The sequence below is a fragment of the Melanostigma gelatinosum genome (assembly GCF_949748355.1).
Source record: "Melanostigma gelatinosum genome assembly, chromosome: 12".
NCBI classification, from domain to species: Eukaryota; Metazoa; Chordata; class Actinopteri; order Perciformes; family Zoarcidae; genus Melanostigma; species Melanostigma gelatinosum.
In genome coordinates this window covers 26,720,363-26,743,640 of record NC_136645.1, presented here as the reverse complement: position 1 = coordinate 26,743,640, position 23,278 = coordinate 26,720,363, and the positions used below count along the sequence as shown (strand labels likewise).

The window sequence follows — 23,278 nt, the reverse complement described above, 5'->3', positions numbered from 1 at the left end:
GGAAAAGGAGTACGTTGAGTCCAAAAGAAGAACCCCGGCAGCCGAGAGAGGCTGTCGTTCGTGTACGAAAAGACCTGAGGTGAGGCGTTGGGGTAGAAAGTAAAGCTGCCCAAGCCTCGAAGAAGTCCGATGGCGAGACATCCACGCATCGAAGCTGTGTGTGGTATTTACAAGCCAGCACAGGAGAAGCCGCAGGCGACGGGGAGCATCGACCAGACTCGCCCGACCTGTAGAGGGGCCAGAGCCTGATCCCATCCCTTCCTCAACGCGCGACGAGAGGCTTTGGGAGGAAGGCGACTCGAGACAACAAAGACAAAGACAAAGTCCAAGATGCAAGTGCAGCAGAACGGACCAGATGTTCCAGGGACCGGCCGGCAGACGGAGGCGACCCAGCGGGACGAGCCAGCGGCCCAGATGAAGGAATCGCCACCGGACGGCAGAGAGGACCCGATGGCGACGAAGGCAGCCCGCAGACGACGACGACTCAGCAGGACGTGCCAGCGACATCGACCCAGGACCCGGCAGCAGACGGCAGCGCGGACCAGGAGGAGGACGGCGCTGGAGCTCGAAGTGGTGCACCAGAGGGCCCACACGCGAGAAGAAATTCACTGGCAAGGAAACGAAGAAGTGGATCGTTTCGTCCAGATGACACAAATTGTCTTTGTTGGGATCGAGAAGTGGGAAGAATTGCCCAAAGGAAGGGTAGTCCCAGAAGAGAGCGTGGAGGAGGTGGTGCAGGCAGTGCATGGCGCACTAGGATTTGCAGGCACCGTTCCAACGCAAAGGGAACTGGACAAGCAGCGACTCTGGATTCCTGAAAAAGAAGTCCGCAGAATCCTAAAAAAAACTGTGAGTTGTGTGGTCGATACAACGCAGGAAGGAGAGGACAAAGGGAGGGGAGGACTCACCATTAAGAAAAGAGGAATCCAAGGAGTAGGGCAGCTGAAGCCAGTTCTGCATTAGGAGAAAACCAGGAACTCAAGAATGGCCACCAACATACAAGATTTACCACCCTACGTCAGAGTGGCCAATGTCAAAGGGGTGGTTAACATGAGAAGGAGTACTACGGGGCTCTGGGCAGGAAGAGCCCTGAGGAAGTTGGGTTGTGCAAGAAGTGATTTCTCTCCGGAGAAAAAAGAAGTGTTGCAATGGAGAGAAATTAAGAATGACTGTGTGGTCTGCCTGCTGCCGACCACCCTAGCCGTTGCATGGCAGGGACCCGGAGACCAGAAACCACTCCGGGTCACAGGAAAAAGAAAAGAGTTTAACCGCATGCGCCATAAACCGGTGAAGGTTATGGATGCATGCATATGCGGTACATGCCGTGTGGAGAAGTTAACAAGGTTAACCTTCATCACCTAGTGGTGATCGACAGCTGGGAGCAGGCATCAGGACCGTCTTCACCAGAGGACGACGTGCTCGTCATCACTGCCCTGGCCGACGAAACCTTCCTGTGAGATTCCTACTAGCTAAGGCGAGGCAGCCTGTGACCTCAAGAAGGGGATGTCAAGAAGAGTTGAGCCCACAGAGCTGCCTCGAAAACATGCATACACGATCAGGGGAAGGTCAGGATATAAAAAGCATAAAGCATATACTCAGAAATCAATAGTTAAAGTGTAATCTAAAGATAAAGTGTATGATCGTTACATAACAAATGTTTAATACATAGAGTGATTTAACAAATGTACACCTGATAATAATAATATGTGTATCTGAGTATAGTGCAGTCTGAGTGTAGAAAGTACGGAGAAAGAGGAAGTAAGCAGGGTGTTGGCTTCAAGGGATGGGGAAATAATGATGGTTGAGAAGAAAAGACACAAAGCACAATAATGATGAAGGATGAGATCAATAATCATTTTATAAGCAAATGTGTACTAACCAAACCGATTTAACAAATGTAAAAACTGATTAACAAATGTTCTGTGTGACCGGAGCTGCGATGTAAGAAAAGTGCTTGTCAGGATGACTTGCAGAAATTAGGAGAAGACTGTTGCAAGAGATGAGTCAGAGGCAGGAAGCCTGGACTTATATGGACATGTTCGAACCCAACATCCTTTCCAGAGGGTGGGGGGGATGAGAGCATGTATTGAGCAGGAGGGGGGCTAACAGCCCAAATGATGAATAAAAGAAGTGGTTTGCTTGCTGCAAGCTGGGATTTCAACACGCGTGCTGTCCAAATGCACCAGATGAGAAGATACTGAAGCCTGCAGCTGATGTATTGAGGGCTTCGTCTCTGTTCACGGAAAAGAGACCTCTGTTCGTGGACATTGAGATTTAAAGACGGAGGTTTTCCTCTCCCCACTGCTCGACTCTTAAACATCTGGACAACAGAGAAGATGCAGCAGCCCGAGAAAGACTTTGTACTGAGTTTTGTGGACTGTTGGACGAACTCCGTTGCAGAGCAGGAGGACCGAGGGTCCGGCCGGACCTTCGCTCCTAACAACTCCAAAAGAACTTTTTCATCGCACCATTGAAAATCCAGCTCCAACCGAGCCGTCTCGGCAACTAAAACTAATGAGTATAATCAGAGAAGAAAATTAAATTAACGAATCAAGTGTAGTGACATTTTATGTGAGCTGTAGCTTTAACCCTTGCAAACTAACCAAATATAACCTGCAATAAATATCTAATCTGCATTTAAAGTAAATTTCTCAAGTGCATTCATTTGCTCAAGTAGTAAAAAGTTCCTCGTGGCAGTAAAAAGTTAAAGCCATTGTATGTCTAACAACTGAGTTCTGAAAGGTTATCCTAGAGACCGTATCCACTTAACAATCCCTTACGGTTTTAGCAAGAATTAATCCTAGCCGTTAAAACCTAACCTGGCATTTACCAAGAGCACGGATCCATAAGAGGGAAGCTGCCATAACCGACGCGACCGGTGGGAGCGCCCGGGGTCAGGGTGGCCCCTCGACCGAGTGCACTCACACCGGAGGAAGCAGGGTAGACGTCGGGAGTAACGGCAGTTAGAAGAGCCAGGCGAGTTCCCTCGCAAGAACACCAGCTCGACAATCTTTTAATAGAGAGCTGAGTCAGTAAGTAGCCCCGTATCGGGCCAGAAGTACCCAGGATCTAACACTTTCAAAAGGGATGGATACCTGTCTGTTGTGCAGCTGTCTGTCAACGTAGACCTGACCCTCTGTGATGTATCCAGTCAGATCAGGAATCGGATGGGTGATGTCTGTGAGAGGCACAAAGATGTATTCAATCACAACATACCCCACAATGAATTGTGTCGATTTAGGAGACAGCATGTATCTGCATGACCAAACTGATATCCAAAAGATACACAAGCATATAAGAACCATCAACATTGCTTTGAATGCATCAAACACATCAGTTTAGAATTAATATCTATGTCCCCCACAAGACTGACGGATGTGAAGATTTCATTTTGGTCCAACTGAAAGCGTAGAAAGCGCAGAGCCATAGCTGCTGCTCTCACCATCATTGGGCATGGTGAGAATAGGGATCTGGGTGATGGAGCCATTTCTGCCCTCCACGCGGCCGGCACGCTCGTAGATGGTGGCCAGATCAGTGTACATGTAGCCAGGAAAGCCTCTACGGCCGGGCACTTCCTCTCGGGCAGCAGAGACCTACAGGTGAGGAGTGGGAGGACATGAGAGCTGTGAGAAGCATAAGATAAAGGAAACAAGGTTGTTAACACGCATTTACATTTCATCAAGTTTGAGAACATCTTATTGCTGCATTAATTCCCTTTTGGCAACCTGGGAGCAGCAGAACAAGCAGACAGCAGACACAGAGCAATGATATCATCCATTTGGAGTCGTGTTTGTGTCCACCTGGTCCAATTCTCTCTCTTATAGCGCTGTGTTGGTTGGCATAAACTCCTGAAAGGACTATCTGTGTCTTTAGCTTCTAAATGCTCCACTACGTTCACCAGCTAGTCTCTTATTGTTAGCTAGCTCAACTATGCTCATTAACTTAGCTCAAGCTAAACTAACTAGCCTGCTAATGAAACCAGCAAGAGACAGCCGTCTCAGACAAAATGTCCAAAGGCGCTGGTTCAAAATCACAAGCTGGAATCAAGGATGCAATATTTAAAAAGTTGCTATGATTCTCTTCGCGAATACTATCCTTGTAAACTGCATACATGTCATGCTCAAATGGACATTTTGAGAGGCATGCAGCATGTACAAGTTATATGTGTGTTATTCACTACATGCAACACATTTCATCCGGTCGTCTCTTCTTTGTAGAAAACAGATTAGTGCAGCATTAATGTGCGAAAGTCTTGATGTTTCCAAACAGACCTCTGGTAACAGGGTGGGAAATAGATACTTATTTTTTTAAATCTTAAGACTAGTCTTTGCCATACTCTTCCACATAAACAAAGAAAAACATCTACTAAAAGCATTTACTGTTCGAGAGTCAAGTGATGCTAACTCCTTAAGCATCTTTCACAAGAGGCCATTCTGTTTGGCCCTCTAAAATGACCAAAAGCAAATCCTTGTTCCCAAAGTCAAGTGAATTAAGAGCAAGAGGGAAAGAAAATGCATCCCATTCAATCTCTGATTCAAAGGTTGATAGGCAGGCTAAACACTTACGAGCTGTATATTCAAAGCAGAACTCAACCTTCACACGCGTGAATGGGAGCAGAAGTTAAATGTTAATGTCCTCCTGGCTCTTTGTAGGGGCTGAAATACCCAGCGAGCTGCCCGAGTCTTAGCTGACTATTGGTGCAGCGAACATGTGCCAAGGTTACGGGCAGCAAACGAAGAAGGAACACATATTCACATGGACTATTTAAAACCCTGCATTGTGCTGCCAGCACACTGTACTGCATAAAATAATTATCACAGACACACAAAAGTGAGTGAAAGAGGCCCGACTCCTCGCTTCAACTGGAGAGGAGGACAGGGGCGGGGGGGCCTTCCTTTTGAAGCCGATCGGACAAGGATGAACTAAGGTATGAATGAAGGACACATTATCCTGCCTTTCAGCAAGGAGCACAATACTTTAGTGAGTCCATCACCTTTGTGCTAATGCTGCAGAGGATTTACATTGATGTGTTGCCACGCGGCTTGGTCTGCTGCTGGACTCTCCAGAGAGGATTCCGTATGTACTATACCCTTCTGACAACAAGACTCGGTATACGAGACATGTGCTAATTGTACGCAAAGAAAACGGAACAGTTAGTCATCAGAAATATATCTGCTTATTAAGTTATCAGAAGAATACTAGTGATGGTCCAACACACGTACTGTAGTTTATCCTAATTCAGCTGAAAATAGTCCAACACATGATCCATTTTCTCCAGTTTGAGTAACATTTGCTAAAAACTACATTGACCAGCTGCTGTAGGAAGTGACTGACCTATTTGATGAATTTAACCATTTCATTGTGAACAGATTTTAAGTGTTTAAATCTTCAGTTGAAAGCAGAGGGCTTTGGGCTACGTCACAAGGTAAGATCCACTCGCAGATTTGTTGTCGGTAATAATAGTTTCTGTTTCCTAAATGGCAGACTCGTGCTTTAATCCTGTCAGAAGCGGTAAAAGTGAACGGTAGCAGCTAAAGTATCAGGTGATGAAGTGAGAGGACACCACAGCTCAGGCCTGGATACAGTACGTCAGCCTGGTCCTGGAAACGCCTTAAATGGACAGGAAATAAATGATATTCTGGTAATTTGCTGGCCCGCCGTCACTCATGCTGAGAAAACATTAACATACATAATACGCACTTCTTCAGCAGTGTCTACTTACCAAGTGTCCATTTACTGGTACCTGTGTTTTTGTTTTTTTGTTTCCAGCGGGGCCAACAACAACCACACCATATCCAGAAGTAAACTACGGGCTTCTGCTGCTTGGTGCAGATGGTGCATGTGAACGACTTGAAGAGTGTGACGAGGAAGTTTCAGACTTGGTGGTGGTACCTCTCTCAGAGCCTCAGCGTAGGCGCTCATGTCAGTCAGGATGACCAGGACGTGCTTCTCACACTGGTAGGCCAGGTACTCCGCTGACGTCAGCGCCAGGCGGGGGGTGATGATACGCTCGATGCTGATTGGTCACAGAAACAAATAAGTTATTCTATTGTACACATAAGTTGAAACCTAAATTTAAACATATTTAAGAGAGTGGTCATACATTTTACTATAGAAAATATGAAGCCAACAAACAGAACATTCTGTGGATAGAACACCATTAAGAGTCAATAACTAAGCTCAACATACACACTGGGATTGGTTGGTACAATGGCTGCTTTCATTGCTCAGATCATTTCAGCTCTGAATCTTACGTGGGGTCATTGGCCAGGTTGAGGAAAAGGCAGACGTTGTCCATGGAGCCATTCTCCTCGAAATCAGACTTGAAGAAGCGGGCAGTTTCCATGTTGACCTAAAGTTAGTGATACGGAGGCACCTGGGTGAATCATCTTGAACCACTTTAACAAAAGATTACACACAAGCCTTTTTCAGACATGACATATGTAATGTAACAGGCTTCTCCGAGGGAGAGACATGAGGCGAAGACACAGCGTGAGGTGAAAGAAACGGGTGCATGCCAGCTCTGAAAACCACACGGGAGTTACTGTAGTTGGGCTTGTTGATTTGACCGGTGAAGAGTTCGTGGCGGCAGTGAAGGCACTGCAGCGGTGAGTTGGAAGAGTGATCAGAGTTCTCACAGGCTTCATCACTGATGGATCTTAAAAACATATCTTGCTGTTGAAGCCTTTAAGGATGGCGTCACATGTTTTTCACGCCATGGAGAAATGCCTTTCTGATGCAATTCAAACTGATCCAAATGATGGGGCACAAAATACACATTCCTCATTCTGTTCAAAAATATATTTGAAAGTTTATGCGGAGCCAATATGAGTATGTTGTCCTTTAGCACAACATGAGCCCTTTGTTTAGCAAGGAAACAAAAAGAGGATATTATGTCCTAAAACAGGAGTCTTCAATACTATATATATTGTGTTTTATATTAAACTGGGCCTAGTGCCATGTATAAACATACCTCTTTATTGTGCATTCAATACTAAGCTATTCAAACAATACAGAGGTTCATATGTTCATGTTTTATTGTAAACATGTGCAAGGTACAGTGAGTAGGGAGGCCGTGCCACTGCCATGTATAAACATACCTCGTCAGCTGATAATAATCAATCAATTGCATGATAATCATGCATACAAGCTATTCAAACTGATGTTTTCATTTTAAACAAATGTGGAAACGAAAAATGAGTGATGGCCTATTAGTACCACTGCCATGCATAAACATACCGGTTGTCTTTCATACAATACTGAACTATTAAAATAATGGAAAGACTCATGTTTTTTGAGTTACAAAAACGATCCATTTTTGCTCATAACACTTATAATAATATACTGGCCTCAGTAGCTGGCTGTTGTGGAGAGGAGCTGCAGTGCTTTAGCAGGAATATCTTGCACAAGGATTCGTGGGTGAAGTACTTTTTTTTTTACAACGGTATCATAATAATATGGGTCCTTGTGTCCAGGATTTTAGTCAGCTGGGGACTGAATAGGCTCTTGGTCAATTATGGGGAACCTGACAGAGCCAGCATGTAACATGCAGCCTCGTGATTGGCACAGCAGCGATAGGGGCGGGTCCTCCTCTGTGTGAGGAGGCTTGGAGGGACAGGTCCAGGCTCGTCTCATGCTGTCAGTGAACGGTGCCCAGCTTGAGAGAGCTCCTGTGTGTCGCTGAATGTGTGCATTCCTGACTGAAAGATAACATCTTCTGCCTCCATTTATCCATTCGCTACAATATGTTGGATTCATGTTAATGTGTATTTAAAGACATTTCAATTTGTGAAAAAAAGAATTAAAAATTGTCTCATCAACCAAAGATTTCACGACCCCCCTGCAGTACCTCCACGGACCCCCTGTTGAAGACCTCTGTCCTAAAAGACAGATCCCCACTTGATTTGACTAACTCAGACTGCTGAAGGCTCATATTAGCTTTAACTGAACTTTAGAACGCATTTTCCAAACTAAAAGAGGACTGTGGGTTTTGTACCTAATCTCCTCCATTGGAATCATGGTCCTCTTCTCAAAGTGAATTCCCAAATGAATTTAAATTTCACCCTTTATTAGGTGAGGGATTCTGCTGCCTGTGTCATAATGTCCCAAAGCACAGAATGACAAGAGGTTAAGTGTGGACTCATTTATTATTTTTTGCTCGCATGCTGGGTGTTTAGTGCTTCGCTGGATATTCATAAAAAAAAAAAATGGGACTCAAGCGCCTCAGAAATGAGACGGATGTATAAAATCGTCAAAACGTTTACGTAACCAGGTGCACGTCTGAAGGGGGCTGAAGTAAAGCAGCAAATCTTCACAACTGAGAAACTAGAAGTGTGGGAGGTTTGACATGTGTGATGTGAAAATGGTCACCAAAAGTTTGATCGACAACTCAATTAATGGTTTTATACTCTAGGTCAGGGATTCCCAAAGTGGGGTGCGCGCACCCCTGGGGGTGCGCGAGCTGCCTCTAGGGGGTGCGCGAGAGGAAAAGTGTAATGGCGGTCTGATGGTGTAATAATATTAAATATTAAAAAAAAATGTAATTTTAATTTAAAAACTGTCAGGTGGGACATCTGAAGCTATCAGTCGTAAAAGAGGAGAGGGACAGAGAGAGAGAGAGAGGAATCGGAGGCGAGGGGAACGGAGAGGTGCAGCACAGACAAATGGGGAGCACATCGGCCCATCGCGGAGTCAAGGTGAAAAAGAGGAAACGAGAGTGAGCATCAGACTGGGAAAAAAAAGAGGAAATATGATGAAAAGTATCTGTGTCTGGGCTTCACTTGGATTGGCAACGCAGATTCCCCAAAGCCACAGTGCGTGGTGTGCAGTGAGGTTCTGGCTAACAGTCTGAAGCTCTTATTTACGTCGCCACCTGAACACCAAGCATGCCAGTGCAAGTCAAAAGCCCCTTACATTCTTTATATCCAAATTGGAGGAGTTACAAAACAGCCAAAACAACTGGAGTCTCATTCATGTGTTGGTCTATAAATGACGCACTACGGGCTTCATATCTGGTTACAGAATAGCGAGAAAGGGGCTACCACACACAATCACTGAAGACGTGAGCTTGCCAGCTGCCAGAGAGATGGTGGAATGTATGATTGGGGAGAAAGAAGCAAAAAAGTTGGACATGATCCCGGTGTCCAACAACACTGTGTCGCCGCATCGATGCTTTGTCCGAAGACATCCTGGCTACATTAGTCGCTCATTAATTGTAAGTTAAATGTGATAATCTGCCTCTGAGCCTGTGCGTGTGTCCTCGCATCCGTATTGCTCTTTAAAAGTGACGCCTTGTGTCACTGAAAGTTATTGAAACTTTGTTGCAGTGTTTCAGGGCGTTTTCACACCTTCAGTTCGTTTGCTTTGTTGCAGTTGCTCCTTTGTTCGGTTTGTGTTCACACTGCAACATTTAACAGCGGACTAAATCTTGTAAACAAATGCCACGCGCGAGCAAACTGTTCTCTCATTGGTCCGATTCTTATGCGGCTATGAAGGCTTAAAAGGCTCTGTTGCTTCTTTTTTTTTTTTTTTTATTAAGAGGGGGGGGGGGTGCGCGAACCTAGTCGGGATGTAGAAGGGGGTGCGCGGCCTAAAAAGTTTGGGAACCGCTGCTCTAGGTAAACATAACGGTTTGGTGTTTTAGCTTTGTGTGTTTTTTACCATTGAACAGATGCATTGCTGCTTTTGTGAACACAAAGTACTGACCACAATGGGATGTAAATTGGTGGAGAAGTGGAAGAGTGAAGGATTAGTATTTAGCAAGTGAAGCAAGGGTGTGTGTGTGTGTGTGTGTGTGTGTGTGTGAGAGAGAGTGTGTTTGGTACAGGTAAACCTGTCACAATCGGGGAAACAGGAGGCGCAGCTGAGGAGCAGCGAACTTGATACTGTGAGTCTGACAGCGTTAAAGGGCCTGTTGAATTAGTAACCTGCCTACATGAGCGGGGATATGCTCAGAGGTGCAGAAGTAACAAGAGGGACTTAAAGGTTAAATCACCTGGTGAATAAGACAGACAGCAGGGCGGCAGAGAAGGGACAGGGTGTCACGTCGGGGTTAAAAGGGGATTAGAGTCACAGGGGGGGGGGGGGGCTGCAGTTTGTCCACTTACCCCCATGGCTGCGAAGACAATGGCAAAGTTATCATCACTGTAGTCCATCACGTCCTTGGACTTCTTCACCAGGCCGGCCTGGCGACAGATCTGGGCAGCAATCTGGGAGCGAGAAAACAGAGTGGGATTCAGACATCAAAGTGTTGTCAAGGCCGCCACACGGTCTGTACCGACATATCCAATGTCAACCGAATGGAGCCATGTGTAATTGTGAGAGAATGTGAATGGTAACTTTCTCTTTCTGTCTGAGGGTGTATGTCAAGTAGAGTTGGGATTCAACAACATTTTGTGGAGTCTGAATCCAGTATTGAGTCTGCTTATTGAGTGCAAATCCTTTTGAATCCCTTATTATATCAATTACATTTCACTTTTATCGTTTGCAAGTACCTACGGTTAAAATAACTTCTCAAAACTCAAAGATTCAATTGACATATGCCATGTGAAATAATGCAGGAACACGATAGCTTTTAGTGGTGGACTCATTCATGTTCACAGCCTGTAGCTCCAAACTGAAAACTAGATGAGCAACACTAGACAGGAAATCCTAATTCAATGCATCCGACACACCGCAAAAACAAGTGGAGCCTACTTACTTTGCACACCTTTAATCTAGTTGAAGGAAATTGAGCATTATTTAAAGAAAATCCAACTACATATTCTTTTTCATAAGAATCAATTGGCTTGGAGCTAAAACCATTCATCATTCACACAGATATAGAATATCAGCATATGGTTGACATATTCCACTTATGTATGAATACAGATAACTTCCCGTCTTCAATTCTTTTTAACATGCGTTTCACCACAAACTACAACAAAGGTCTTTACGGAAACCCCTAAACCGAAGTAGAGGCAAGAGTCTTGTGTGATACTTCATGAATTTGTAGAATGAAAGAGGAATTTCACGCTTATCACATAATGTCACAGCCCCGGTGTTGATCCGGCCTGACCTCTCTGTGCACCCCCGAGTTCAGGCACCTGGCCCATAGAGGAGACCACCACATGAATGACTTCTGCGACATGTGCTTAATGAAACAATGAGCAAAGTTTTCACACCGCCCCGATGGCACGGCAAGCGGCTCATCATTAGGCGGACAACACTCGCCGTGGTTATTTGGCCGCTTCTGCAGCGGGACTCGTTTGATCTCAAACAGCGGATGGGATTGGGGTTGATGGCTGTATGTACGCTCATGTAACACAAGTCTTTGAAGAAAGGGATGCTATGACAGATTTGCTGAGTACGGTTTCCCTCGTTCAAGTCAAGTATTAGGAGTCGCATGTATTGTGTTTGCTTACCACTCTGATGCAGGAGCTGCTAAATGCTCCACGACGTTGCGCGGCTAGTTGCTCACGGTGTGCGTTTGCTGTATGGTGCGGTAGCAAGCAGTGAGCGGTGGGCTTCACACTGAAGACAGCGGCCGTAGGTTGATGAGCGCAGAGACTGACCCAGAGTTTGTTTCTCTTCACTTTCTCAGAGCTTCTGGAATGATTTCAGGCTTCTCTACATTTTAAATCAAAGTCAAATCTTAAATATACTTTGTAAGACAAATAACAGGCCTGAGCTCATTAATGCTTTTTTTTGTGAATAGATAGCACAACATCGGAACTTCCAATAAACAGTGATGGCATTGGTTAACACTACAATCTGCTTTGATGTAAACCAAAATCTGACTATTCAGAAGCATGTGTAGAAAGTATTTCCATGGACTATTTTACTGTAAATCTGGTTGTTTTGAGCGACAGGGAGGGAGCGAAAAACGACCTTAAAATAAGAGTTTAACAGTAATATCAGCATTTACAGTACCGACTGTTGAGTTTTTACAGACATGCTGAGATTCCCAGACAAATAGGCCACACTAACTAGATTTATTCATAATCCATCACTTTTATATTTTAAACTACTGCTACTTTCGCAGAAACTAAAATTTGTCATATTTTCAATTGCATTTTGGGAAAAACTGATGGTTGCAGATAAACATGAAGTTTAAATACAGTCTTGTGTCAAGGTGCTGTATATCTGGCTGTCATAACCACTTCAAAATAAGGTTTTAGTGGATATCAAAACATTTGCCATAGAATGAGATTACTCACTGACAACTGCAAACCATTTCCAGACCGTAATGTATTATATTTTGTCCCCGAGCATTGATGTGAACAGGATTGTGGGAGTGAAAAGAAGAGTACAGGGGTCCACTTCCTCTTTTTTAAGCTACAGAGCATCAAAAACAGCCAATGGTCTATCACACAAGGAACCTCAGCTGTGCTGGAGTGCTTCAGCAGACTGAATGAAGAAACATTGTTTGTCCAAATACAACAGTGTTGTATTTGTGACCTTTGCTCATTTCATTTGATCAGATTTTTGTTTTTGCCTTGACATTATATCCAAAGACGTCCTACTTAAACTTGTGACAAAAAAATCTCTCCTTCGGTTCTCAATACCATATTCAGAGCAGTGGGATTGCCTCCACAGGGTTAACATCAAGACGGCCGAGTCGGCGGCTATCGGCTGACGTTGCCAACAGCCTGAACAGTGCAAACAATGGCAACAGTGCTGACACAGTGGTAAACAGGGGGGCTACTTCACGGCCCTCACGATCCGATAACAATCCACCCGTCAATGATTGTTGATGCACCGCGATGCATCTCCGTTTCCTAATATGGCTACTGTTTCAAGAATTAACACAGGCAGTCACATAAGTTTGAATCTCCATCTTTCAAAAATCGAACTATTATATAAAAAGCAGCATCTTTTTAATACGAGCATCGCTTCTGTGTGAGCCACCTCAGTACACACACACATTACAAAAACTAAACATAAATCCTTCTGCAGTGCATTGCAGATGCGCTTCTACTCGGTTGAAGTCACTGAATCTCCCAACACGGTTAACACCACCAAGGTTTTTTAATTGGGTTTTTTCAGCCCTACATTAATGACTACAGAGCAGCTAACATTGGTGGCAGACAGACAGAGTGAGTAAGCTCCACCCTCAGTGAAACGGAGATCAGAGGAGAGAAGTAAAACACAGTAAAGACTCACAAAGCTGAAATGAAACCAAATTCCTGTTTATGTTCAGTCACTGCATTTAACCACCTTAAAAAAGACACAAAGAGGTCTCTTTGAGGTGAAGCGTCAACCCCATAAACAGACTGGGTTTTACACACATTTTTGACTTCATCTCAACACAACAGGATATATTCCAGTATGTAACACACTTGTAATTTAATAACATTTCTATTGTGAGGCATGAAAAACCCTGGACAGGAAGCAGAAGTCAAATTGTTGTCATGGGACACAGAGTAAAACAGCTGACACACATGAATGACCCGAGTCATCAATGTTAAACATTTCCATTGCTGCCACAGAAATAAACACACACTCATCTGTGGGCCGTTATCTTTACATTCTGGCACTCCAAGTGGAAAACGTTTGAAGCTATTAAAAACAAACTGCAATTTGAGCATGAAGAAGACGCAAAGCTGCTTAGTTTCAGGTAAAGGTAAGTAGCGGAGTTCATTGCCAGTTTGCTTCAGAATTAATTCATAATAAAAATAGGATTAAATTTCATTTCAGCAAATGAATGCATTTGAAGAGTTATTTTGTGACAAACTACTGCAATTTTTGCTGCCATCATATCTCTACAACTATAATGCATACTGTCATCGGAGAGGAGTGATCATCTCTATATGATGGAATACTGCTTGGAATATGACATTTCACATTTCTTGCGATTTAGTCTCTCATAGCCAGACCTTTCTCCATACTGTTTTAGCACCGTGCCAGCTCTGGAGAAAGGTCTGGCTTGTAGTTGCTTTGAAACGATGATCTTTAAAGTTACAGCTATTTTTTTTCCTATTTGCATAGCTTTGGGATGTAATACCCTGCCCAAAGGGTATGAGAGATGCGGGGCCCTGTGAACATTCTCAAACGACAGCTAAAATCTATTATTTATTTGGCTCATATTTAATGTTATTACCATTAATATTATGACCATTGTTTAATCATCGATGCCTTAGAGGTGAAGCCTGCCCATAATATGTGGCCCTTGCAGAATGTTACTTATTAATGTTATGTTGTTATTAGTGCTGGGCAAGTTAACGCATTATTATCGCGTTAACGCATTAATTAATTAACGCCGACAATTATTTTGTGCCGCGTTAACGCATTTTTTTATTTTGAAAGTCAGTTGCTCACTGGCAGCGGTGGAGGAATGGAGACTACTGGACATCGCTGCGGTTAAGTCAGCAGACACTCATATCTCCGTGGTCAACTCAGCAGACACTTGCATGTTAGTGCGCCTATATACTGACATTCACCGTAAGTGCATTTAAACGGCACAGATCATACTATATTTATCCCGTAAGGTATATCATAGCAATTGGTCTCTGCATTTGACCCATTCCTGCATATAGGGAGCAGTGGGCTGCTGAGAAGCACCCGGGGAGCAGTGTCTTGCTCAGGGACAGTTCGACACAGGACACGTAGCAGCCAAGGATCGAACCGCCGCCCTTGCGGTTACCGGACGACCCTCTCTACCCAATGAGCCACGGTCGCCCCAAGTGGAACGGATTGGTCCATAGCGCACGCCGCTGAGTTAAAAGATGTGCCAAATCAACTCGGACTGATGATAGCTATGAGTTTGTTGTTGTTTCACTTAGCAGGGACTGGAATTTTGAAAATAGTGAGATGCAGATGAAAAAAGAACTGGTTTGTGTAAATAAAATATATTCATTCACTGTTAAATAATATGCGCCATACTTGTAAAGCTTATATTGCGGAGTTGTGAGGTCACTGTAAGTAGGTCAAAAACGCAGAATGGGGCATTCCGTCACCCGTTCGTACGATAGGAACAGATACAGTGGCCCTGAAAGTAACGCTTGCTTAAACCACCAGATTAGGGCAGAAACTGCCATCTTAGAGTAGGAGAAGAGCTCTTTTTATCTATTCACACAGAGACTTCGAAATAGTTTAGAACTGCACCCTTTCCTTTTCTGCACCTTAAGTGTTAACAATATGCTGTACACCAACATTTCACACACACTGACGTTCCAGAGAAGGCGGGTTCCGGACGTGAGCCATTGTGGGTGAAGTTGCCCAGTGCTCCATCAGGCTATTTGAATGCTAGAAACAAATCCGCCTCTGCTTTGATTTTGACCAATGGCTCCACAAGGAGAACCAGATGGACACGCCTGCTTACTCTGTATAAGCGCTTTTAGGTTTCACTTTTGCACTCTTTGCCTTTGCTAGAGTCCGTGCACGTTTAACTGCTGGACATAATACTTCTGTCACAAATAAATGTTATTGCTTGAATTGAGCTAAACGCCTCGATCTCAGTCTGTTCACTCGATCTTCATTCTTAACATTTGGTGGTCTCACCTCGTTGTGGGGCAGCCCAGCAGCGGAGAAAATTGGGATCTTCTGTCCTCTGGCAATGCTGTTCATGCCATCGATGGCTGAGATGCCGGTCTGGATCATCTCCTCAGGGTAGATACGACACTGAGGATTGATGGGCTGACCTGAAACACATAACAGCTACATTAGACAAATCACTGGAATCCTGTTAGTTATTAAGGAATTTCAATAATTAATAAACTCTATATCAACATTTTTTGGTGAAAATAAGATCAAATTGATTTCTTCCGTTCGTCAGAAATAACGTTTTTTAAACAAAGTGTACAACTTGTGTTGCAAACATTAGCCTGAAGGCGATGGGCCACCCACTAATCTGGCTCCAAGACCACGGCTCCTAAAGCTCTGAAGCCTTTTTTCTTCTTTATTTGTAAGTTGACATGCTATGAAGCACGGGGGCTGTTCACACTCAGCAATGAAGTGCATCGTGGGTTATCCGCTCACAAGCGGACAGCTCGGCTCTGGCAGCCGGCCCGAGAGGGGATAGCCAGGTGGCTGCATCTGAACTTGACAGTTTTGAAGTGTCAGTGACTGTTATGCACACCTTATGTGGATGAGCTTACAGATGTGCTATCTGCATTTTTATTGAGCTGCATTTTCATTAAAGAAGTTAATTACATTTTATATTCTATTGTTTTTGTAAAATCCTAATTTTACCATTAAATATTTGGGGGATGTTAAAGTAATGTGTGGCCGGGATGGTCTTCTGTACACAAAGACAAATTTCCCTATGGGGACAATACAAGTGTAAAATGACACCATTTTATCAGCATGTTTTGTTTGTTATTGATGAAAAGGTTTTCTTCATGTAGCATTCTTGTAAGAGACTTCCATTTGGCTCCAAAGATATCCTAGAAAACAGGAAGTCAACAGGTCACTGAGGTCATACCCATGATGTCCAGGTAGTCCTCAGCCAGAACATTGGGCCCGCGGTCGATGGGTTTGCCCGAGCCATTGAACACACGCCCTGAAAAAGGAAGATTTTCTCCTTTGAGCAAAGCAGACAACTGCTTAAAAATCTAAATACAACTATTTGGAAGTTAAATTCAAAGATAATTACTAAGAAACACAGATCAAATGAAATTCATTAGATGACGCTTCCAACCACATCTGATCTATTCTGTATCAGACTCTAGACAGATAAGAGTGGCTCTGATCGAGTCTACAAGTACAAGTAATTATAAATTCATGGACGTGATTAATGATGCTTGACAAACAAAAGCAGGTTTACTTTTTGCTGCTATTGAAATACATGTAACCTTGTGCTGTGCTGAGATAATCACACTGATTGAAATACTCAAGAACATCGAGACAAAAAGGTTTGATTCAGTGCGGTTTTACTTTTACCATTTACTGAGTAGATTGAAAAAGTAAGTAAAATAAGCATATTGAAGGAGAATGCAGTATAACACTTTAAATAGCATTAAACACGCTTTAAAATTGTCATCTTGGTGTTACAAAGAGAGAAGGATGAAAGGGGTGAACCGTATGGATGTAAACAAACCTGAACTAATCAGAGAAATATTTACTTCATTTTGTAGAGTCTTTTAAATATGCAATGTGAAAATCAGGTCGTCATACCAAGCATGTCCTCCGACACTGGGGTACGCAGGATATCACCAGTGAACTCACACGCAGTCTTCTTGGCATCGATGCCAGATGTTCCCTCAAACACCTGAATAAACAGACATAACAAGCCATTAACATTACAATAAAATCTAAAGACAAGTTTCACTGCCATGGTTTGTGGCAGATTTTGTCCATATCATTTGAGCCAGATTTAAGATATATCACAGCACAGTTAAACACTTTGACCTGCTGCTGAAGCTAGAAGTAAAGTCAGCGTACCACCAAAGTCATTATAGAGTATCCTCTAAGGACCGGTACCGGGCCGTGGATCATTTGGTACCGGGCCGCACAGAAAGAATAAATATTATTTCCGTTTTATTGATTATCAGAGTCTGAAAGAAGTTTTATTTAGAAAAATGACCGGATTCTCTCGCAATTTCATCCCCCTGTGCACCTTGACACATGTCAAGACGCTCGTCTCGGTCACGTGATAAGTTACCTCAAAAATTAAGCCCGCAAACTAGCGAAAATGAGTAAATTACTTTTGGAGAGCTTCTTTGCAAAGGGGGAAAGGCCACTAAGGAGACAGAAGAAGAGCTACAACTTCCAAGAAAAATAAAGCTTCATTTAACAGACATCAGGAGTTATTCTGACGCGCTAAACCCGCTCTGCAGAATATGTGGGACAGAGGAGAGGAAGATCAGCTGCTGTAGATTGTAAATGACGGTGGCCTTAAAAGTATCTTTGAGACAACAACTCTGCTGGTGTTTGGATTAAAATCAAGGCTGAATATCCTGAGATCACCACTAAAGCACTGAAAACCCTGCTTCCATTTCACACATCCTCTCTGTGAAGCGGGATGTTCTGCAGTGACGGCAATCAAAACTAAATCACGGAGTAGACTGGACATAAGGAACAGACTTCATTGTCATTGTCTCCCATTAACCCAGATGGGACGTCGCGTTGCAGAGAAACAAGCTCAGGGCTCCCACTGATTCAGCATTATTGTGAGTTGTATTTTTTATGCATTTTATATTTGTTTTCATGACGATCGTATCCTTTTATTTTGTCGTGTTTTTCCGCCACACCTTGAAGGCCGGTCCGTGAAAATATTGTTTTACATGAAACCGGTCCGTGGTGCAAAAAAGGTGGGGGACCTCTGCTCTAAGGACCTTGAACATTTGTTGAAAATGTCATGGCAATCCTACAATTAGTTGGCAAAACATTTTACTCTGAATCACAAATGTCAACCTGCTGGGGTCCCCAGAGGAAAAGTAAAGGAATCACCAGAGGTAAAAGGAGGTATGCTCTGGGGACAAAGGACGCATACAATTTCATAACCATCCAGGGTTCAGCACAAACATTTAAAAGTGGTTGCTAGGCTGGCAACCAGTTATCGACTTAATAATAAAAAGCTTGTGAATGGTGGTGTTCATCATCAATGATGTGCCACCTCTTGCATCCTCCATCTGATTATGTCGCTGAACTGTGTCACACTCTTGTTGCTTCAAGCCTCAGCACTTGTCCAGCCCTCGTGGTTCTGTAGGATGTGCTACCTTGAACCAACCCCCCAGGAGGAGCGTCGGGCATTGAAGCTGCTTCTCGTAGTGGACAAACCGTGGAATTACAACTTCAGGGTCCGTCACGTTATGCCATGGGCCCAAAAATACTTTTCCCCATAGACTTACATTGGGAAAGAGACACCTGTAAACTTCCCAGTATGAACATTTAAGAGGCCAACTCATTGAGTCTTAAGAATTGTAAACTCACTAATAGCGGAGTCCAGAGTCATGTTTGTTCTGCCGTTCATATGAATGAGCCAGATAAGTGCGAGACCAAGCGGCTTGGAGGCGGGGTTAACTGGAAAGCTGGTCATCCCAGTCATACTTCATTTGCTTCACCATTGTCTCCAAAAGAGATGCCGGTCAGCAGGCGAGTAAACAGTCACATTGCAGCGTCGTCTGGTTCTAGTTCTGACTGTAATAGAAACATTCAAATATCACTAATGCAAGAAATATTTATTTTGGAGTGCACCTTTTTCTGTCCCTATTTGTTTATGTTAAAAATTGGTTGATACTGATGGCAAGCAAAGTCAAGAATTGGTTGCCAAAGTCTCGAAATGGCAACCCTTAGCCCTGAGATTCATTTAGTAGTGGTTGAGATATTCCAGTCTGGACCAAACACTCAGACGGACAGATAAATATTGCCAAGTCGATCTGTCAACTCTGTTGAAGCTAACTGCAGGTGTCTGCTGTTTTCTGTAGAGTAAACAGTAGAGTAAACAGTGACAACATCCGCAGTGCAAAGGGAATTCATCATTCCAAATTGTTAAAAGATTGGTAAACTTTCCAAAAATAAACCGAAAATTCGTCTGACATTTTATTCCCGCGTGAACCACCTGACGCTGGAAATTACGCTTTGCAAATAGTCCACCGCTTCCTGTATTCGCTGTGTGGCACTACAGAACACGCGCAGACATTTGCGCGTGAAGCATAAACCACATTGGGTAAAAATCATGTATAGTAGAAATTAGTGTGCAGGGGCTTTATCTGTTATTAAACCACTTGTTTCAGCTCTATTCCTCTCTGTTAAGATCATTGTTGGACAGTGAATTAAGGTGTTCGGATTCTGATCATATTGGACTCTTGGGTTTATTTTCTGTGTCTTCATTTCAGATGTGAGATGGTATGTTTGCTCCATATGAGGCATGTTTTTAAGCTGCCCGTGGGAAAAATTCACCTACATGAGTTTGTCCAGTCAGAGTCTAATAACTCTGGTCTCTCCGGCCATTTTTCTCTTTTGGAGACAGTCCTTTGATTTTACCTTCACAACTCACATTATAAATGTCCTGCTCTGCTATCTCTTTCCTCGTCTCTCCCCCGTGTGTCACGGTGTGTGCACATCTCACTCGAGTCAGGAAACTTCAGGAAGCTGCATCACGTGATGTGAGTCACAACGCATTGGTCGGTGTTTTTCCTGCACCGCTGAAGAAGTGCTGTAAATGCTGGAATAATTCCGCTATATAACAAAATCCCCTTCAAAATAAAAGCATACCATTTGTTTACCAGTTGAGAATCACTGGTTTAGAGCATGGTCCGAAGAGACATTTTTTTAAGTCTCGATGGGATACATGTCCCTACCAAGTTTCATACATGTACCTGAACCGTAGTGCTGGGACTGCTCTTTTGAAAATATTGTAGGGGGCGCTATGGAGGCAAATTAAAGAGGCTAAGCCAAAATCCCATGTAAAATATGTCTTCCCATTACCTATGAGCCTAGTTTCATGAGTTTGAGCATCCCAAGCCACTGAACCATCAGCTTCCTTTTTCACAGCGAATGATGCATTGCCACGGCAACAGCGTTCAGCAAAAACTCACAATATTCATGGCGAAGCATATTCAATGCAGTGGCGGGCCGTCAGGGCCTGCAAGGCCTTCTCTGCTGGCCTAAACAGAATCACAAAGCTATATATATATTTTTTTATTTTTAAGAAAAAAAAAAAGAAAAAGATCCATTTTATAATTTTTCTTAAATACACGACATGTATTATAATTTATAAAAATATTTTTCCCATTATCTTATTTTCTCATTGCACAGCTACTGTCTTCCTCACTTGCTCTGCTTCCAGTGCAGCTTGTTTTAAGTAGAGCTTTTATCCAATCAGATCTCACCTCTGTGTCTCTATGTAAGAACAGAGCCAGAGGCCTGCAGACTCACCTGCAGCCAGTGCAGATTAAAGTAAATGGGGACAATATTGTTGATTGTCATGGTGTTCAACCAATCAGATCTTTAGTTTGACATGTTTGGCGTATTCTTTGACGTGTCAGCGCCTGCTAGCGGCCTATAATGACGTCAGCATTACATGTTGCTCAGTGTTCATCTGTAGCTTTCCCGCTAGGTGCAGTGTGCTGTGATTGGTCAGTGGGCGAGCACGTGACTATCGTGAAACTTAACAGCCAGCAGAGGCTGATGGGTAGTGAATCACATCACGTGATGCAGCTCAGCCAATCAAATATGAGCATTCTGACCAAGTGAGCTGCACCATGACAGAGAGTGCTGAGAGGAGGAAAGCCACTGCAGAGCAGTACGTTCAAGTTGTGAAAGTAAAATCCTGTGATAATCTCTTTGGGTCGCGGCTTGTCATTAAGGAATGACAGTGGATCCCACAGCCAGACTAGCTGAGAACATTATATTTTCCTGAATTTAGGCTTTTGCATTCTCTAAATGCTCGAGCGTTAATCAAACGACTCGTACCGAACGGTTTAATACGAAGACGTACATAGTTACAGCCTTAAAAATTAGCTGTGGCGCCACAATGTGGTATTTCAGCTGCAGGACCAGCAGTGACGGCCCAGGTATAAAATGCACAGCCCGCCATTGATTCAATGTCTTAAGGCTTCCCTTACCAAATTTGAGACTTCTCATGTCAACTGGTTAGGAGGACTAAATAAAAGTATAAAATGTGACATTTCCTTTTGCTAGTAGGTGGCCCTATGACTATGTGAAAATGTTAGCATTGAAATATGATCATGCATAAGAAATGTTGTGCAGATATCCAATCTGATGTACCTTAGAGTTACAACTTCATGTTTCATGCCGAATAGTGCAACATGGCCGCCCTGCCACGTCATGGTCCTTCAATGAAAACTCAAATTTAATCATTTTTCATCACAATGGTCTTAAGAGCATCCTGACCAATTTTGAGGTCGATCGCATACATTTTGTAGGAGGAGTTCGTTGAAGTACAAAGGCAGAAAACGATGAAAAATGACAAAAAAAACAGAATATAGGTGAATTACTGTAGCACCCCCTAGTGGTTTAATGAAATGAAAATATATACAATAAATTTCGTGATTTTAGGTGAAATGGTTTTGAAGTGTATTGATGTACAAGCCACACCCCTACGAAGTTTATTGGTCCATATATTCTATACGCAATGATATATCACCAAGTTAATCAAATGTTTAATGACACAGATCAAATAATGATCCACAGCAAATTTGGTAGCAATCTGAGTAAGCGTGTAGGAGTTCGCAAAAATGTTGCATCTTGTATCCACCAGTTATACTTTCGATTATTTGCATATTCATTGAATCGTTTACATTTTTTTCCCCCAATGAGGGTGGAAGAGTTGGGGGCTGATCACACCGGGACACGTTGCTAGAAACACGTCGCCTGCAAAACCATTGTTTCCCTATGGTACGGCACGACTAGCATACGCTCCTCTCTTGCGCCAAGCACCATGTTTTTTTAGACACACATAGAAGTTTCAATATTCTCACATTTTCAGAGCCAGGCGTGGAGTCGCAGCGTTCGTCAATGTCACAATTGACCAAGGCAGCCAATCAAATCAAGCAAGCACCGACATCCTGTTTTGATGCCGGTAGATGTGGCAGGAACGGACATTGATATTAGTGAAAGTTAATTACGATAAACTATATAATTTTCCCCTCCTCATTTAACAGCAGAGCAACAGCAAGGCCTGGATGTCTGCATTTGATCGCCTGGTTGCGCACGGACGCCTCGCTCCACCGGCTTATCAGCTGTTTTGCCCGACTCGCTTCACCAAGTGGCTGTTTTGTGATCGGCCCTATTAGAAGAGACATTTTCTGAAAAGGCGCCGTTATTCCCCTAAACAGTTGGGTTCTGTGGTATTTCGCAAATGCTACTCCCACAGGAGTAAATTTTGACTTTGTTGGGACCATTTTCTGCTGTGGGGAGGTGCAATAGATGCCAGTCGGTCAGCAATTTTGGATTCTGTTTCTCACCTGGACAACCGCCTTGCTTCCAATGACCTCCAGGACCTGCCCACTCCTCTTGGTGCCATCTGGCAGGGTCAGGTTAACAATCTCAGCGTATCTGGGGAACTGGTTCAAAGAGATTAAATGCAGGTTGACTACAGCTGACTGAAAACTACATTCATAGAATTAAGAGTAGATCTATATCATAATAATATAGTGGTGATTTACATTGACTTCTGAAATCACTTTTACAGTTTGGTGGGTGGATATGTTGCCAAAGCAAACCTCAATGATCAATTCTCAAAATGCATTTTCACAATAGGAGAACAGCGAAGGATAGAAGTAATAACATGAGAACTCATTCATAGATAAAACAGCCTCACCTTCACATTATCCAGGATCACCAGGGGCCCATTTACACCCGACACAGTAGAGTAAGCTGAAAGACAGAAGAG

The 23,278-nt window shown here is 43.4% G+C and overlaps 1 protein-coding gene across 1 annotated transcript in view; it reads right to left on the bottom strand.

Annotated features, from left to right (window-relative positions):
• Positions 1-23,278, bottom strand: part of atp6v1ba (ATPase, H+ transporting, lysosomal, V1 subunit B, member a) — a 44,449-nt gene that overhangs the window by 8,687 nt on the left and 12,484 nt on the right. Inside the window, exons 2-11 of the mRNA XM_079279725.1 lie at positions 23,207-23,262; positions 22,851-22,949; positions 17,095-17,188; positions 16,403-16,480; positions 15,481-15,620; positions 10,107-10,208; positions 6,255-6,352; positions 5,893-6,016; positions 3,443-3,593; positions 3,096-3,178 (exon numbers count right to left, since the gene is read on the bottom strand). Of these exons, the coding sequence (XP_079135851.1) occupies positions 3,096-3,178; positions 3,443-3,593; positions 5,893-6,016; positions 6,255-6,352; positions 10,107-10,208; positions 15,481-15,620; positions 16,403-16,480; positions 17,095-17,188; positions 22,851-22,949; positions 23,207-23,262 (1,025 nt within the window). The remainder of the gene's footprint in view (positions 1-3,095; positions 3,179-3,442; positions 3,594-5,892; positions 6,017-6,254; positions 6,353-10,106; positions 10,209-15,480; positions 15,621-16,402; positions 16,481-17,094; positions 17,189-22,850; positions 22,950-23,206; positions 23,263-23,278) is intronic.